The 17,000-nt window shown below is 47.9% G+C and overlaps 1 protein-coding gene across 1 annotated transcript; it reads right to left on the bottom strand.

Moving 5' to 3' along the window:
• Positions 1 to 2,251: 2,251 nt before the first annotated feature.
• ZBTB14 (zinc finger and BTB domain containing 14) lies at positions 2,252 to 9,645 on the bottom strand. The gene is made up of 3 exons (XM_055559013.1): positions 9,518 to 9,645; positions 6,888 to 6,971; positions 2,252 to 5,512 (listed from the first exon to the last, which is right to left on the bottom strand). The coding sequence occupies exons 2-3, from the start codon at positions 6,888 to 6,890 to the stop codon at positions 4,166 to 4,168; spliced, it is 1,350 nt and encodes a 449-aa protein (XP_055414988.1). The 5' UTR covers positions 6,891 to 6,971; positions 9,518 to 9,645; the 3' UTR covers positions 2,252 to 4,165.
• Between the last annotated feature and the right edge of the window lie 7,355 nt (positions 9,646 to 17,000).

Raw genomic sequence — 17,000 nt, forward strand, 5'->3', positions numbered from 1 at the left:
ATCAATGCAAAGAAATAGAGGAAAACAACAGAATGGGAAAGACTAAAGATCTCTTCAAGAAAATTAGAGATACCAAGGGGACATTCCATGCAAAGATGGGCTCGATAAAGGACAGAAATGGTATGGACCTAACAGAAGCAGAAGATATTAAGAAGAGGTGGCAAGAATACACAGAACTGTACAAAAAAGATCTTCATGACCCAGATAATCACGGTGGTGTGATCACTGACCTAGAGCCAGACATCCTGGAATGTGAAGTCAAGTGGGCCTTAGAAAGTATCACTACGAACAAAGCTAGTGGAGGTGATGGAATTCCAGTTGAACTATTTCAAATCCTGAAAGATGATGCTGTGAAAGTGCTGCACTCAATATGCCACCAAATTTGGAAAACTCAGCAGTGGCCACAGGACTGGAAAAGGTCAGTTTTCATTCCAATCCCAAAGAAAGGCAATGCCAAAGAATGCTCAAACTACCACACAATTGCACTCATCTCACATGGTAGTAAAGTAATGCTCCAAATTCTCCAAGCCAGGCTTCAGCAATATGTGAACCGTGAACTTCCTGATGTTCAAGCTGGTTTTAGAAAGGGCAGAGGAACCAGAAATCAAATTGCCAATATCCGCTGGATCATGGAAAAAGCAAGAGTTCCAGAAAAACATCTATTTCTGCTTTATTGACTATGCCAAAGCCTTTGACTGCGTGGATCACAATAAACTGTGGAAAATTCTGAAAGAGATGGGAATACCAGACCACCTGATCTGCCTCTTGAGAAACCTATATGCAGGTCAGGAAGCAACAGTTAGAACTGGACATGGAACAACAGACTGGTTCCAAATAGGAAAAGGAGTTCGTCAAGACTGTATATTGTCACCCTGTTTATTTCACTTTTATGCAGAGTACATCATGAGAAACGCTGGACTGGAAAAAACACAAGCTGGAATCAAGATTGCCGGGAGAAATATCAATAACCTCACATATGCAGATACCACCCTTATGGCAGAAAGTGAAGAGGAACTAAAAAGCCTCTTGATGAAAGTGAAAGTAGAGAGTGAAAAAGTTGGATTAAGGCTCAACATTCAGAAAACAAAGATCATGGCATCCGGTCCCACCACTTCATGGGAAATAGATGGGGAAACAGTGTCAGACTTTATTTTTTGGGGGCTCCAAAATCACTGCAGATGGTGACTGCAGCCATGAAATTAGAAGACGCTTACTCCTTGGAAGGAAAGTTATGACCAACCTAGATAGCATATTCAAAAGCAGAGACATTACTTTCCCAACAAAGGTCTGTCTAGTCAAGGCTATGGTTTTTCCTGTGGTCATGTACGGATGTGAGAGTTGGACTGTGAAGAAGGCTGAGCGCCGAAGAATTGATGCTTTTGAACTATGGTGTTGGAGAAGACTCTCAAGAGTCCCTTGGACTGCAAGGAGATCCAACCAGTCCATTCTGAAGGAGATCAGCCCTGGGATTTCTTTGGAGGGAATGATGCTGAAGCAGAAACTCCAGTACTTTGGCCACCTCATGTGAAGAGTTGACTCATTGGAAAAGACTCTGATGCTGGGAGGGATTGGGGGCAGGAGGAGAAGGGGACGACAGAGGATGAGATGGCTGGATGGCATCACTGACTCGATGGACGTGAGTCTGGGTGAACTCTGGGAGTTGGTGATGGACAGGGAGGCCTGGCGTGCTGCGATTCATGGGGTCGCAAAGAGCTGGACACGACTGAGCGACTGAACTTAACTGAACGTTGACATTGGCATTTCCTTCCTTCTCACAAGGCAGATTCAGCATAAGCATGTTTCAGAAGTAACTCGTTGTGCAGGGAGGTACCCTAGAACTGCTGGACACGAGGGCTTCATCATCCACAGGACACTATAGCCAGCTAGGTGGGAGAGAGGCAGGTTTCATGACCAGGAGACAGGAGAGCTGCCATGTCACAACCTCGCTGCCCAGAACACAACAAAAACATGCACCCTCAACACAGATGAACCCAGCACTGGTGGTGGAAATTACAACACAAATATATTTCTCATGCAAAATAGGACCAATGACACATATTTACACGATGCAAATAAAGTGCTGAAAGAGCTTTCTTTTGGGGATACCACTGTGATTATGTGGTTTCAGTGAAGGTTAATGCTACATGGGGAACTTGCAACTCTGTATAACCAAGATGAAGACAGTATAGAAAATGCACTGGGGTAGAAACCTGGGTGTGTGACAGGCTGCTAGGAAAAAAACAAAAACAGGAATGACAGAAGTATATTTTCTTTTATATACAAAAACAAAGGCCCCAGGTATGATTTGCTGAAGTAGCCATCCACAAGATGTTAAATTACTTTTCCTTTGCTTTGGTTAAAACAGTCTAGGAACAGCAATCGGTTCCCCTTCTATGAAGAGCATATAAACACAGTGACACAACTGCTTTTTGGAGAAAATAAACAACATTTAAGAAAAGAAATTAAATTAGTTTTAAACTAAACATTTACCAATAAATAAGATTTTTAAAAAGGTAACATCTTCATCCTACAATCATGGGCATAACATATACACCAGTTTAAAAAATAAACTTTCTCTCACAATAATAATTACAAGTGTTAATGCAACAAGCTAGGAAATGAAATTACTTTAATGTATCTTAAGAAAAAAAAACCCTAGCAACCAAAAATAAATTTTAAAAATCGACATTTTTTGAAAATGGTACATTCTAAAAGAACTAATTCTTTATTACAGAACATAATTCAAACTATTGTTGGTATTTCAATGTATTCCTAAAGAAATACATTCTTTAGGAATTCGTACACCCGAATTGGAACAGCACTTATAATTCAGTTTACGGCTATGAAAAGGCAATCATCTTCCACTTAAAACTGTAACCAGTGATGAAATATACTTCAAGAACATAAACATTTGGTCTGACAATCTTTAATATTGGTTAAAAACAGACTGATCTTTGTTGCTGATGGAGATATCGTTAATCCCATGTGCAAAAAAAGTGCAGCTGTCTATTTGTACTTGAGATACATAAGACCAACGCTTCTATACTATTTACACAGGTAAAAGATTTTAAACATAATGATTTCAGGAAGGACACTGCATCTTCTTTATGGATAATCACGTGATGCCGAGAGCCCAAAAGCTTGATGACACTCTTTAAGTTACACAAACATACCCGAAGAGGTATACCTGTTCTTGGCCTAAATTTTGATCCTAAACAAAAATCCAATTTCAAAATCAGGAATTATTTTGATCTAGGAAATCTTGGACTTGTTGCAAATGTGCAAACCTTGTCTCTGAGAGCCAGGTTCCTACACTCCCTTTTCTAACCCTCTCACCACTGGTCAGCCCACAAACCCCATCAGCTGCAGAGTAGCAATACCCCAAGTAAGAGTGAAAAAACTCAGCCCTCAAACGACTGGCATGCCTTCAGGTCATGTGACATCTTGAGGGGCACATGCGGGCAATCAAAAAGGATGAAGAAACACTTCAGCAAAGCAACCATTATCTGTCCACAAAAACCATGAAAAACAGTGATAGAAAATTAACAAACCAAATATATAAATCTGACACCATTTTGCATTTCCAGAACTTGTTTTCCTATCTGTGCACGCAGGGTTCTTGGTCAACCACCCACCCGTATTTCCTGCGTCTATACGAAGTACTTTTACTAAAGTTCTTAAAAATGTCACTGTGACCCGTAAGTCACACAGAATGGTGATGGTCAGGAAATCAATCCACTCAATTATCACTCCGTGCGGTGCACTCCCTGGTGCAGCAGGCGGAGAGGGGGACTTTTAAAAAGGGACAGAAGTCTCTCACTTCTGAACTGGGCCCAGGAGTTCTCAAATTAAAATCAGAAATCATAAAAAAAAAGGGGGGGGGGCGGGCGGGGGCTGGGTGCTTACTGGCAACATTAATATTACACACCAGACGGGACAGTGAAACAGTTCGGTCAGAACCAAGGAACGGTTATTTCCTTGCAAAGTTTTCAAAACACCCAACCAAGCACTGCCTTATGTCCAGCGAGTACAAGTTCTCAGTAAGTTTCCGACGAAACATGGCGGCTGGCATTCATGGCTCGGGATGCGGGATGCGGGATGCGGGATGCCGATAAAGGATGCTGAGCATCCCTGCCGCGTGCGTGCGCATCCCGGTTCCCCGCCTCTAGCTGCAGGCGATGGTCTCCAGCTGCTGCTCGGCCTCCGCAGCCATGGCCGCCGCCTGCAGCTGCTCGGTCTCGCTCTGCATGGCGCTGGGGGTGACCTGCTTGCGCTCGCTGTGCATGTTGTTCTCATGCCGCTTCAGGTCGGACGCCTTGGCGAAGGCCTTGGTGCAGGAGCCGCACACAAAGGGCTTCTCGCCGCGGTGACGGCGCTCATGGTCCTTGAGGTGGGACTTGTGCTTGAAGGCCTTGTCGCACATATGGCAGGCGAAGGGCCGCTCGTTGCTGTGCACCCGCTCGTGCTTCTTCAAGTCCGGGGCGCGGATGAACGACTTGCCGCACACCTCGCAGCTGTAGGGCTTGTAGCCCGTGTGGATCTTCAGGTGCTCCTTCAGATGGGCCTGCGTGGTGAAGCCCTTGGTGCACATCTCGCACACGAAGGGCCGGTCGGCCGTGTGCAGCTTCTCGTGCTTCCTCAGCCTACCCTCGTCCGAAAACGTCTTCCCGCACGCCTGGCAGGCGATCTGCTCCCGGTGGTGCCCGTACAGCAGGTACTCGAACTTCATGTCGCTGGCCGCCGTGGTCCAGCCTGGGGTCTGCTCATCCTTCACTTCGCTCATCCCGTCGTTAAATGCTAAGGCCTGAGGGGTCTGGGACCCCAGGTCCTTGGACTCGGGGGTCTCCATGGACTCTACCTCCTGGCCGTAGCAGTTGACCTTCCGTACCTCCTCGCTGCCCAGCTCTTTCAGGATGGCCTCCTGCACCCTGAGCGTCGTCGTGGGCGACTTGCCGTCCTCCTGACTCGGGGGGGTGCCTTCTACCGTGTCATCCGAGGGGCTGTCGTCCTGGTCTCCGATTTCCTCCACGTCGTCATCCTGGGGGTCGGCAGCATCCCCAATGGGGCGGTTGATCTTCAGGCAGTACTTGCTTTTCGACTGACCGTTGTTTTCGTCCGGGCTGGACACGTCCCGCTTCTGAGAGCAAAGTTTATCCAGGAACCGGATGCCGAGAATCTGACCGGATGACATCATTAAGTTAACATCTTCTTTTTTCACGGAGATCTTTGCCGTGTACATGTAATTCAGGACCTCTTCAAATATATCAGAACGGAGGAAATCTATTTCTATTACTGAGGAACTATCTACCTCAAGTTTCTTGAAAAGCTTTTTAAAGTAGGTGCTGCAGGCAGCAAGAACACACCTGTGCGCTCTGAACTTCACATCCTCAACCACAATCGCGATGTCGCAAAATTCTCCTTCCAAGCGTTGCTCGTTGAGTGTTTTCAGAAACAGAGTTTTATGATCATCGTCATTATATTTAATGGTTTCAGACATACTGATGAAAAACTCCTACAAGAAAATGTTTATAAAGAAAAAGAATTTTGGTCATTATGGACAGTACTTTTCCATATAAAAATTTCAGGGAGATTTCATTTTCTGACCACTTTCCAGTCCCTAACAATTTCAGAAAGTCACTGTCAGGAGGGGTTCAAGAATAAGAGGAGAAAAGACAGATCCAAATTTAGGGATTTCCACACTGTTCCTTCTACTTATCTTCACTGTACTCAGCGTATGCTTACTCATAATAACAACGACTCCTACTGGGCACGCAATACCTGCCTGGCATCGTGCTACGCATTTTTCATGTTTTCACAAAGGCAGTGATCAAATGACCTTGAGAGATAGGCATTATTACCCTACTTTAAACTGAGGAACCTGCCCAATATTCTAGCTATTTAGTGGACCGTCAGGGCTCTGCTGCTGCTGCTGCTAAGTCACTTCAGTCATGTCCGACTCTGTGCGACCCCAGAGACGGCAGCCCACCAGGCTCCCCCGTCCCTGGGATTCTCCAGGCAAGAACACTGGAGTGGGTTGCCATTTCCTTCTCCAATGCATGAAAGTGAAAAGTGAAAGTGAAGTCGCTCAGTCGTGTCCAACTCGTAGCGACCCCATGAACTGCAGCCCACCAGGCCCCTCTGTCCATGGGATTTTCCAGGCAAGAGTACTGCAGTGGGTTGCCATTGCCTTCTCTAGCAAATCCAGACACTCTAGCTCCAAAACCAGTGCTTCCTGATAACTAGAGGTAATAATGATAACTCAGCTTCAAGGTTTAAGAAAACCGTTTGGCAAGCATCCGCCAGTGCCGTCTGCTGTGTCTAATTTCATGCCGAGGAAGATTCAGTACAATAACTAGCAGCTCTCAAGGTTCTGCTTCCTTGACGCAAGAGACAGATCACTCCTGCAGACTCAGGGAGGGAAATCATTTCCAGAACACTCCATTCAGTGTTGTCCTCTAGTCTTCACACCAGTGTTGGGCCACTTCTGAACAAGGGGCAAGGTTTAATAGGACCCTCAGAGAATCTGATGACATTTGGGAAGACAGTGACAAGCAGCTTCATTCCCCCCCTGGATGCCAGTCTATCTGTCATCCAGATCAAAGTGTCATCAGACCTGGATGCACTTGACAAGTGCGGTGGGGTTTTATGAGAAAAAGAAATGGAGAACTGGCATGGAAGACATCTGCCACGTGTTAAAGGAGTGATCTTTTTTAAATTAATGTGTCCTGGGTGTTTCTTTTCAAAAACCTTGCTTTTCTTTTATTCAACCAAGCATAAGTATGAGGAAAATACCTAGTCCTCCAAAGAATGCTAGTACATAACTGAGAGACATTTTAAAGCTGACACCAATAAGATTCTAAAGACTTAATATGCAAAGTCATAGTTACCATGAACAACTCAGGCTATTATCTTAATGCTTTAAACACCAAAATCTTCAGATCAGAATAACTCTGATCAGGGGCACGCCAGTCCTACAAAAGAAAAGGACATACAAGAGTGAAGTTGGCTCTTTCCCTATCCCCAGTTGTAAACAAGAATGTTTTCAAAAATTGATTTTTAAAAAGAAACTTTCCTTTTTTGTCCTGTCACTGGCACCTGTACCCATTTTCAGGTTGGGAACAAAGAGGAGGGTGGCTGGCAGCGTCGGGTTCAGCTCTGAACAGATATGAAGGAGAAAAGGTAAGGGCTGGAGCACTGGCAGCCTGGAGGGGGTGTGCGACGGGAATGGGAAGGATGGGCTGGGGAACCACTAAGGGAGTTCCCTTCACAAAGCCTCTGTCTATATTTGCAAGGATATTGATTGCTGCACAGATAGAGTGAAAGCTGGTAAGTACCTCGTTCCCCTACCATTTCTTGCTGGATACACAGCCTTCCACATTTTTTTCTGCTTGGCTTATATAAACATAGACTGTATATTTTTTACATCGATAAATATAGACAAAGTTAAGAAAAGTACATATACTCAACAGTTAACAGGGAACAGTAGCTGTTTACTTCTATCCACTCTTCTGTATGATGCAGTATGCTGCTGTTGCTGCTAAGTCGCTTCAGTCGTGTCCAACTCTGTGCAACCCCACAAACGGCAGCCCACCAGGCTCCCTCGTCCCTGGGATTCTACAGGCAAGAACACTGGAGTGGGCTGCCATTTCCTTCTCCAATGCATGAAAGTGAAAAGTGAAAGTGAAGTCGCTCAGTTGTGTCCGACTCTCAGCAACCCCATGGATTGCAGCCTACCAGGCTCCTCCGTCCATGGAATTTTCCAGCCAAGAGTACTGGAGTAGGGTGCCATTGCCTTCTCCGATGATGTAGTATATAGTTACTTAAATCACTCTGGTTTTGAAGCTTGCATTAGAGAACTCCAGGTGTGTCTGCCTGTATCCCTACAGGGAAGCTCAAAGGATTCCTGATTTTTTCCAGTTTAAACTCCATTTTGCAGACCAACATCCTGAAAAACATCAAGCCTTCTCTACTGAACGGTGACCACCCAAACTTGAGAGTGGCAGAACCAGAGTCCTGAAAACCCTCTACAGAAAAGCAAAATCATCATAAAGCTGCCTAAAGTGGCAGGTTGTTTTCTAACTTGCCAAGTGCAAGGACAGGGCAGAATAATTTCTAAGGGTGCACCCTAGCCTGAGGCCACCCCCAAGGGAAGGCAGCCTTCCTACCAGGTTACTTCCTATAGTCGCTCTCTGGAGCTTATGGGATAAAGGTGCCTGGACCAGGTACAGGAGAGGCGTACAGTACCCATGGCAACGTACTTAGATTTTTTTTTTTTAAGCCTATGTGTTATTTGGTCCCACTCTATCTCTCCATAGCTCCATTTTCCCCCCTCTGTTGAAATGTTCCAATTGCTAAGTTCAGGTGAGTCAAACAGGAAGATCCCCGTTGCCAGTATCCCTACAGGTGGAGGGCAAGATGCCGCTCCAACCACACCTCCTGGACGAAGCTGCCCCTGCATGTTGCTTCTCCAAAGCGCCAGCGCGGGGGGCCCCGCTAAGCCGAACTGTATACAGAAGCCGCGGCGACCAGCCGGCCGCCTCCCCGACCCTGGGGCCGCCGCGACAATGGCGGCGGCACCACTTCCCGGTCGAGAGCTCGCCGCTTCTGGATGGGAAGGGAGCAGGGAACCGAGCGCAGGACCCGGGCCGCCTCCGGAACCTCTCCGAGCCTCGCTCCCATCCAGCTCGGCCCGGGAGGTGGGGGACGGGATCCAGCGGCTGGCATTCCTTCCCGAACAAAAGCTCCCGCCCGGAAAGCCGGGCGGAGCACCAGCCGTTTTCCCTTTTAGAATCGGGCTCTTCGGCGCGGGCTAGGGCCGCGACTCCGAGCGCGAGAGGGAGGACCCACGGCGGCCCCGGCGGCGGGGATCGGGAGCGGGCGTGTGGCCGGGCTCCGCAGCCCCGCGACGCGCCGCGCCGCGCCCCGCTCCGCCCGCGAGCCCGGAGCTCGCGCCCCGCGCACTCCCCGGCCGGCTCGCGCCGGGCCCTCCCCCGCCCTCCCGCGGCCGGGGGCGGGGGCGGCGCGCGGCCGGCTTCCCGAGCTCCGCGGGCGCTCCCGGGAGTGCGAGCGCGGGGGTCCTGGCCCCCTCCTCCGCGGGCTGCTGGGGGGCGGCGCGGCGGGGCCCGCGGCGCGGAGGGGCGGCGCCCGGCGGGCCGCGCTCGGCGCCGGGCTCCGGGCCGTCCCCACCCCCACCGCGGTGCACTGCGGCGGTGCGAGCGGGGGCGGCCATAAACTCCGCCGCCGAGACTCGGCGAGCGCGCGCGCGGGGCAGCCACTGTCGCCGCCTGGCCGCTGCCCGAGCCCGCTCGCCGGCCTGCGCGGCCCCCGGAGCGCCCCGGCCCCACGCCCGGCCCCGCTCGCGCCGCGCCGCCGGGTCCGCCCGCATCTCCTGGAGCTGACGGGTGCCCCCGAGCGCGGCGAGAACGCGCTTCTTCCAGGCAGCCCCGCCGCGCCCGCCGCCCCCGCGCCCGCCTCGCGGCCGGCCCGGGCCCCTTCCGCACCCCCGGCCCGCGCTTACCTGCAGCCTGGCACAGCCACAGACACTCGCCGTGGGCTCCCCGCGCTCGCTGCACGCAGGCCGGGGACGGGATGGACGCGGGGCGCGGGGGCACGGTGGGTGGCAGTGTGTTTTGGATTTTTTTTTTTTTTTTGGAGTTTGGGGAGGGGGCGGGGTGGGGGGGAAATCGTGCACGTCCCTGATGGTAGCAGCCCTCCTCCTGCACGAGCACAGAATGTCTAGCCGGCCGCGAACACCCCCACCGGCACCCCCCCTTCCCGTGCATGCGCGGTGCGGGCCAGGGGGAAGGCGCGCCGCCGGCTTGCGCAGGCACGGAACACGACCGGGCCTCTAAATGGGCGAGCGGGGAAAGGGTTAATCCGGGACCTTGCGTCGCTTTCGTTGGAGTCTACGGGGCCGCCCCCGGAGGGCCCTGGCCTGCGCACGCGCGCGCACGCGCGCGGGTTGGGGCGCGCGGAGCCCGCGCGCGGGAGAAGGGGGTGGGCGGGACCGGGGCGGAGCTTAAGAGCGGAGGAGCGAATGCACGAGCGCCGCTCGCGGGCACCCGCCCCGCCTGCCGCTCCCGCCTCCCGCTCGGACTCCCGAGCTCCCGCCCGCGCCCTGCGCCGGCGCCGGCGCGGCACCGGGGACGCGGGAGCCCGGCGCTCCCGTGCGTGTGCATGTGCGTGGGCAGTGCCGCCCTCGGGCGCGCGCAGGCCGGGCACCGCGGCTGCGGGGCTCGCCCGCGAGTTCCGGACGGGCGTTCCGGGCACCCTGTCTTCCGCGCTCGCAGGAGACGGCGAGACGCGCGCTCGCGGGCGTTGGGTCTTAGCGGGCATCGCCGCCGCATTTTGTCTATGGGCGAGTTATAGGAGCTCAGTAAGCGTTTGTAGAAGAGATGCAAAGGTGACATCTTTTCATTTGGACTGTAAGGGGCGATCCCAATCCCAGGGAGGCAAGGGATCATACACACACGCATACCCACACACACAGCCCCAAAGCTCAGGAGCCAGTCAGGGACGCGCCCACGCTGCCGCATCTCCCCGGAAACTCGCAAGGAAAAGTCTCGGGGCTGGAGGCCGAATAGCCCATCCCTGGCGGTGGAGCCCCTGGGTTCGGGTTCTTTTGCAGCTCCCTCGGAGAACTCTGATAACTCAGCGCCGTTCCTACATCCCTGTTGAGCAGCGTAACGACTCCTGTGCTGTGGGAGCATCATCGCTCCCATGCGGTGACGGTCCTGGGGAGTCCCTCCCGCTTCCCCGTTTTCTGCTCATCTACGCACAGGAAGCTGGTCGCCGCCGCGGCTCCCTCGAGTCACTTGTGCAGCTTTATCACACTTGTTTTAACAGCGTTTCGCCAAAACACTCGTATTTCACATCTAAAAATTAGAGCAGGACCATCCTTGTGGACTTGTGCGATAATTACACAAATTAACGCTTGTAACGCGTCCATAATACACCTTGAAGAAATTATGATTGTGTTAAATTCAAAAGAAATTATTTTCGTCCCGAGGTGATTTGTAGTAGTAATTGATGTCGGTTTCAACGTTTCCAAAAGTGCTTTTTATACACATCCTTTTTGATGTTCACAAAAGCCTGAGGGTCTACTGAATGAAGCGAGGTAGAAAAGACCAGTTCTAAAGTCAGACATACTCAGCTCAAATATTGGGTCTATGATTTAGCTTCCCTAAACTTCACTTCTTGTTCTCTGATAAGAGCAGGAAATTGTGAGGATTATATGGAGTAATGCTCAATTAAGTGATTAGCTCAAATACCAGTGTTAAGTGACCTGCCAAGTCTGTCTGGTTAGTGGCAAGAACAGAACCAGAACCACCAGGGGTCAGGCCCACACTTCATCCCTAGGTGCCCCACGTCCCCTCTGATGCCACGCTGGGCCTGATTATTCTTATATGTTTGTTTAGTCGCTAAGTGGTGTTCTTTGCAAACGCAGACTGTAGACCACCAGGCTTCTCTGTCCATGGGATTTCCCAAAGCTTTTAAGGTTATATTTCAATCTTGTCTGTGTTTTTATAGGGGGATAATAATAGCAGTATATCATAGGATTATGTTATCAAGCGATAAAGCTGTCATTTCATAGAGCAGTGTGTGGGCATAGCTCTCTTAGTTATGGTTCATCGTTCGATGCAAACACTCCCTGCATACCACTTAATTGCATAGCTTTATATACTCATTCTGCATATATTGATTACCTATCTACTATGTAAAGACTGTCTCTTGGCATATGGCTAGGTAAAGTCTTTCAGGATTTGACTAATCTGATCCAATTAAAATGGCTCAGAAGAGTTCTTGAGCAGCAGAATGCAGTTCTCAAGTGACAGATCCTTGACATCTTGATTTTGTATGAATTATTCCTCTTTTTCATTTGCTTTTTTGTGCTCATCGCCTGGGCTCTGACCGACTGTCCCTTGCTCCATGGGAATCATGGGGTGAGTGTAAACGAAAGAGGAAATTCCGTGGGCTGGAGGAGGGAGGAGGGGAAGCTACAAAGGAAGGGCTTGACCCAGACCCAGCACCTCGCCTTACACAGCAGCCTTACCTCAGCGCCACCCAGCATCCCTTAGGCCCTCCATAAATACGGGCTGACAGGTAAGTGACGACTCACGCAGTACTGCGGGGAGTTACAAGGACACGCTGTGGGATTGATGTGGGCTCAGGAGCTTTCTGAAACTCACAGATTTGAGGCCCTTGAAGGAAGTCTTCTGCCTCTCCTGCTCCGAATGCTGTCACTCTGTGGGACTCTCAAGCCAACAACTATGCTGGGAACACACTGTTCCTCCCCCTAGGGTGCTCATGGCTGCCTCCTAATTGGAACCTTCTTGTAAGGCCGGGACCTCCCTGGTGGTCTAGTTAAGAATCTGCCTACCAATGCAGGGGACATGGGTTTGATCTCTGGTCTGGGAAGTCAACTAAGCCTTGTGCCCCAACTACTGAGCCTATGTCTAGAGCCCGGGAGCTGCAACTACTGAACCCATACATTCTGAACCCATACAAAGCCTGCATTCTGGATCCTGGGCTCTGCAACAAGAGACACCACAGCAGTGAGAAGCCTGTACACCACAACGAAGACCCAGTATACCTGAGAATAAATAAATAAATAAAAATGTAAAAACATTAATTGTAAGGCAGGAGTCTGGGTGCCAGGACCTAGAGTGGCTTTGGAATGGCCCCCAAGGGACATGGGTGATGTTAGATCATTTGCATGGAGTTGATGTCTTTATCACACTGACCTTGGGCCCTCTGATCAGTGGAAGATATGCAGAAAAGTGGGCACATGTGTTCTGAACAGAGGCTTTGAGAAGCGGCTTATGTTCCCCTCTTCCGCCTGGGTTTGCGCGGTCTTCCGTGAGGACTGGGCCTAGGTTGCCACTGTCTCTTCTGCCTTGGCCCTCAAATGACAAGCAGGCCTCAGAGAAGGAAGCTGACCTGAAACCCAAGCCCTGTCAAGCCCAGGCAGGCGACAGCTCATCCACAAATTCGTGAGTGAGAAAGAAACAAACACTTGCTTTGTTAGGCGCCGGAAGGCTGTGTTTTATGCTTTGTCATTGCAGCCAAACGTAAAACACCTGCGTGAGGAAAAGTGTCCCACCAAGTGCCAGGAGCACTCTCCCCTTGCTGCTCTGAAAATGCTGGACATGGTACATGAACAGGAAGCAGACTTAATCCAGGACGATGCGGAGGTAGGGAAACACACATTCAAACATGATCACATGAGTAATTTTACAACTGCACATTCTGATAATGCTACTAATAAAAAGGTACAAAGCTCAGAGTGTCATGAAACAGAGGAACTCATTCTGGTTGCGAACTCAGTGAAAGCTTCGAAGATGGATATTTGAGACCAGAAGAGTGAGGGAAGACAGGCATCTTTGGGGTTGGGGGCTAGCATTTCAGGCAGACAGGGAATAGCATGAAGGAAAAGATGGAAGGGACTTGGTGGGTTGAGGCTCTAGGGGAGGACAGAGTGACCAAAGCTCAGTGGGCGTGAGACAGGTCGGTGGAACAGCGGAGCTCAGCACATCTGGGGCTTTGCAGTCCATAGTGAGGGCTGCACACTGTGCATTTATACTATGCACAGTGAGCGCCATCAGAGGGTAAACTAACATTTACTTGGGTAAATATATTAATCTTATAACTAGGGTTATATAATCTTATAACTAGGGTAAATGCAGGCTATGGAAAGCAGATATAGACTTTGAATTTCAAATACCTCCAATGGTGTGACTGCTCATGTAAAACTTTTCTCATAGTTCAGGTTATGGGAAATGATTTTTTGACACCAGCAACTGAAATCCTATCTTTCTTTATCTAGAAATAAAAGTTAATAATTCACTCATGAAATTTTACTTTCAAATGAAATGCATTCATCACACTACCCGAAGAAAAGACTCTGATCAAACTTCTATTTGAATGGCTATATGAGAACTTAACAACAGCATTGAAATGAAATGAGTGAAAATGCTGAATTAGCGGAGACACAAAACACTGCTCTGTTTGTGGATCAAGAGAAGAAACTTGTTATTAATAGATAGCAACAATAGAAATACTATATACTATCTGGAAATCAAATAAAAGGAAAGCTGATTACTTATGAGATTCACATTTACAGAATACACATTTACAGAACATTATCCTAAGAATTATGTTCCCATGAGGTTTTCACTGGAGTTACTGTATAAACACTTAAATGACAGCAATGAAACCAAAAGAGAAAAAGCTCAAACTCATTTTAGAAGAAAGATCAAACATTATTATTGCTGTGTTTCTGGATGATTTCAGGGTCTTGTTAAGAACAAAAATACCTTAATTATACTACCTAGAAATATAAGAAAATGGAAGCAATTAATTGATAAGATTCACATTTAAAGGATCTACAGTTATAAAACATTATTCTAAGAATTCTAATTATATCAGGCTTCCACTTGAACCACTGTATTATCTCTTAATTAACAGCAATAAAAGTAATGGACAAAAAAAGTTTTCTTCAGTAGAAAGAGGGGAAAGGCACCTTGATATATAGTTCTATATCTTCAGAAATATGCTTATTGGGAGATGCATCTGCTTATAAGATACTTCACTCTTGTTTTCCAGCTTTGTAGATACAAGATTTAATTGAGCCCTTGCTATGGACATTCTTGTTGCCCATTTTGGTTATGCTGGGCCAGGGAATTCCCTTGGTGAAGTGAATTTCTGGGGAGGTTTATTCTCATTTTCGAGAGAAAGAGAACAGGGTATCCCGAGGAACTGCTCCTTGGAACTTCTGTGTCATACCTGACCTCTAAAGAGAAAACCTAAGCTAACAGCAACCTTTCAGGTGGGAGGGGTGAGTCAAAAAAGTTCCAAACATCTTCCAAGGTAAGGAGCACAAGGACAAGCTTTGCTTTGCCCATGGGGAAAAACTGTTGAACAAAGATGGATTGGCTGCTACCATATGACCCTGCAATCCCACTCCTGGGCATATATCCAGAGAAAATCATGGCCTCAAAAGACACATGCACCCCAGTGTTCACTGAAGCACTGTTTACAATAGCCAAGACACAGAAGCAACCTAAATGTCCATCAACAGAGAATGGATAAAGAAGATGTGCTACATGTATACAATGGAATATTACTCAGCCATTAAAAAGAATGAAGCAATGCCATTTATAGCAACATGGATGGACCTAGAGAATGTCATACTGAGTGAAGTCAGTCAGACAGAAAGAGAAATATTATATGATATTCCTTATATGTGGAATCTAAAAAGAAATGATACAAATGAACTTACAAAACAGAAAGAGACTCACAGACTTAGAAAACAAACTTATGGTTGCTGGGGGGAAGGGATAGTTAGGGACTTTGGGAAGGTCACGTACACACTGCTATATTCAAAATGGATAACCAACAAAGACCTATTGTATAGCACATGGAACTCTGCTCAATGCTATATGGCAGCCTGGATGGGAGGGGAGTTTGGGGGAAAATGGGTTCTTGTATATGTATGGCTGAGTCCCTTCGCTGTTCACCCGAAATCACAACATTGTTAATCAGCTATACCCAAATACAAAATGTTTTTGATGTTAAAAAAAAAGATGGAATTGGCTGAATGAAAGGATCCTTCCCCTGTAGGCTTGAACTTGGTGGGGAATCTGGTCTACCCTGGGTAGACCTTCACACCAAGACAGACTTTGTCTTCCTCCTCTTGAAGCTGGTCATCCAGAGGATGCTCTCATGGTTCTCTTGGGTTAACATTAGAGGAAGCTGGGTGAAGGGTTTATAGGAACACTTTATATTTTTGATAACTTCCGCATATATATTATTATTTCAAAACGAAAAGATTCTCTGTGTAGGTAATTATTTTTCTCTGGCTTCTTTCAAGATTTTTTCCTTGTTTTAGTTTTCAGCATTTTAATTATAATATTTCTGGGGATGCATTTCATTAAGATTATCTTATTTGGGATTTACTGAACTTCTTGAATCTGCAGGTTTATATATTTCTCTAACTGGGAGAGCTTTTTGGCCATTATTTCTTCACTTTTTTTTTTTTCCCAGCATCACATTCTTTCTCTTCTTCTGAGATTCTAATGATACAGACATTGGATTAAAAATTTTTTTCTCTTAAGATTATAAGGCTTCTCATTTTTAAAAAAATTTGTTGCCCTCTTGCTCAGATTGAATAATTTCTATTGCTCTCTCAAGTTAACTGATTTGCCCTTTTTCACCTCCAATCTGCTAGTTAGCCGACTCAGTGAGATTTTTCATTTCAGTTGTCTATTTCAGTCTAAAATTTATGTTTTTTCTTTTAGTCTTCTCTTTCTTTTCTGAGACTTTCTAGTTTTGTATTTAAGAGTGTTCCTAATAGTTTGTTGGAGAATTTTAATAAAACTGCTTCTAAGTCTTTGTTACATAATTCCAACATCTTTGTCATCTCACTGTTACTTTCTGTTGACTGTCTTTTTAGAAGTGAATTGAGATTTCCTGGGTCTTTTCATACAGAGTAATTTTGAACTGTGTCTTAGGTATTTTAAACACTATGTTACAAGACTCTGGGCCATGTGAAATCCTATGGAAAAATGTTGATTTCTTTTTCTTTAAATTTTAGCAGACAATCAGCTAGGTTACATTCTGGTCAGTCTTTGACACACGTTCAGAGGGCTCTTGCTTGGTATTGTGTGCTGTGTGCTGTCAGTGTCTGACTCTGAGACCCCTTGGACTGTGGCCTAACAGACTCCTCTGTCCATGGAATTTTCTAGGCAAGAATACAGGAGTGGGTTGCCATTTCATACTCCAGGGGATCTTTCCAACCCAGGGCTAGAATCTGGGACTACCCACATTGTAGGCAGATCCTTTACCATCTGAGCCAGCAGGGAAGCCCCCTTGCTTGGTATATTTGGATGCTATTTGGATCTGTCGCAAGTGTTCTCATGCATTGGCCAGCATAGGACCTGGGTGGCAATCATTAGTTCAGGATCAGATCCTTCCACATGCAGCTCGAAGGTGAACCTAGG

Source organism: Bubalus kerabau, chromosome 21 (genome assembly GCF_029407905.1).
Source record: "Bubalus kerabau isolate K-KA32 ecotype Philippines breed swamp buffalo chromosome 21, PCC_UOA_SB_1v2, whole genome shotgun sequence".
Classification (NCBI taxonomy): Eukaryota; Metazoa; Chordata; class Mammalia; order Artiodactyla; family Bovidae; genus Bubalus; species Bubalus kerabau.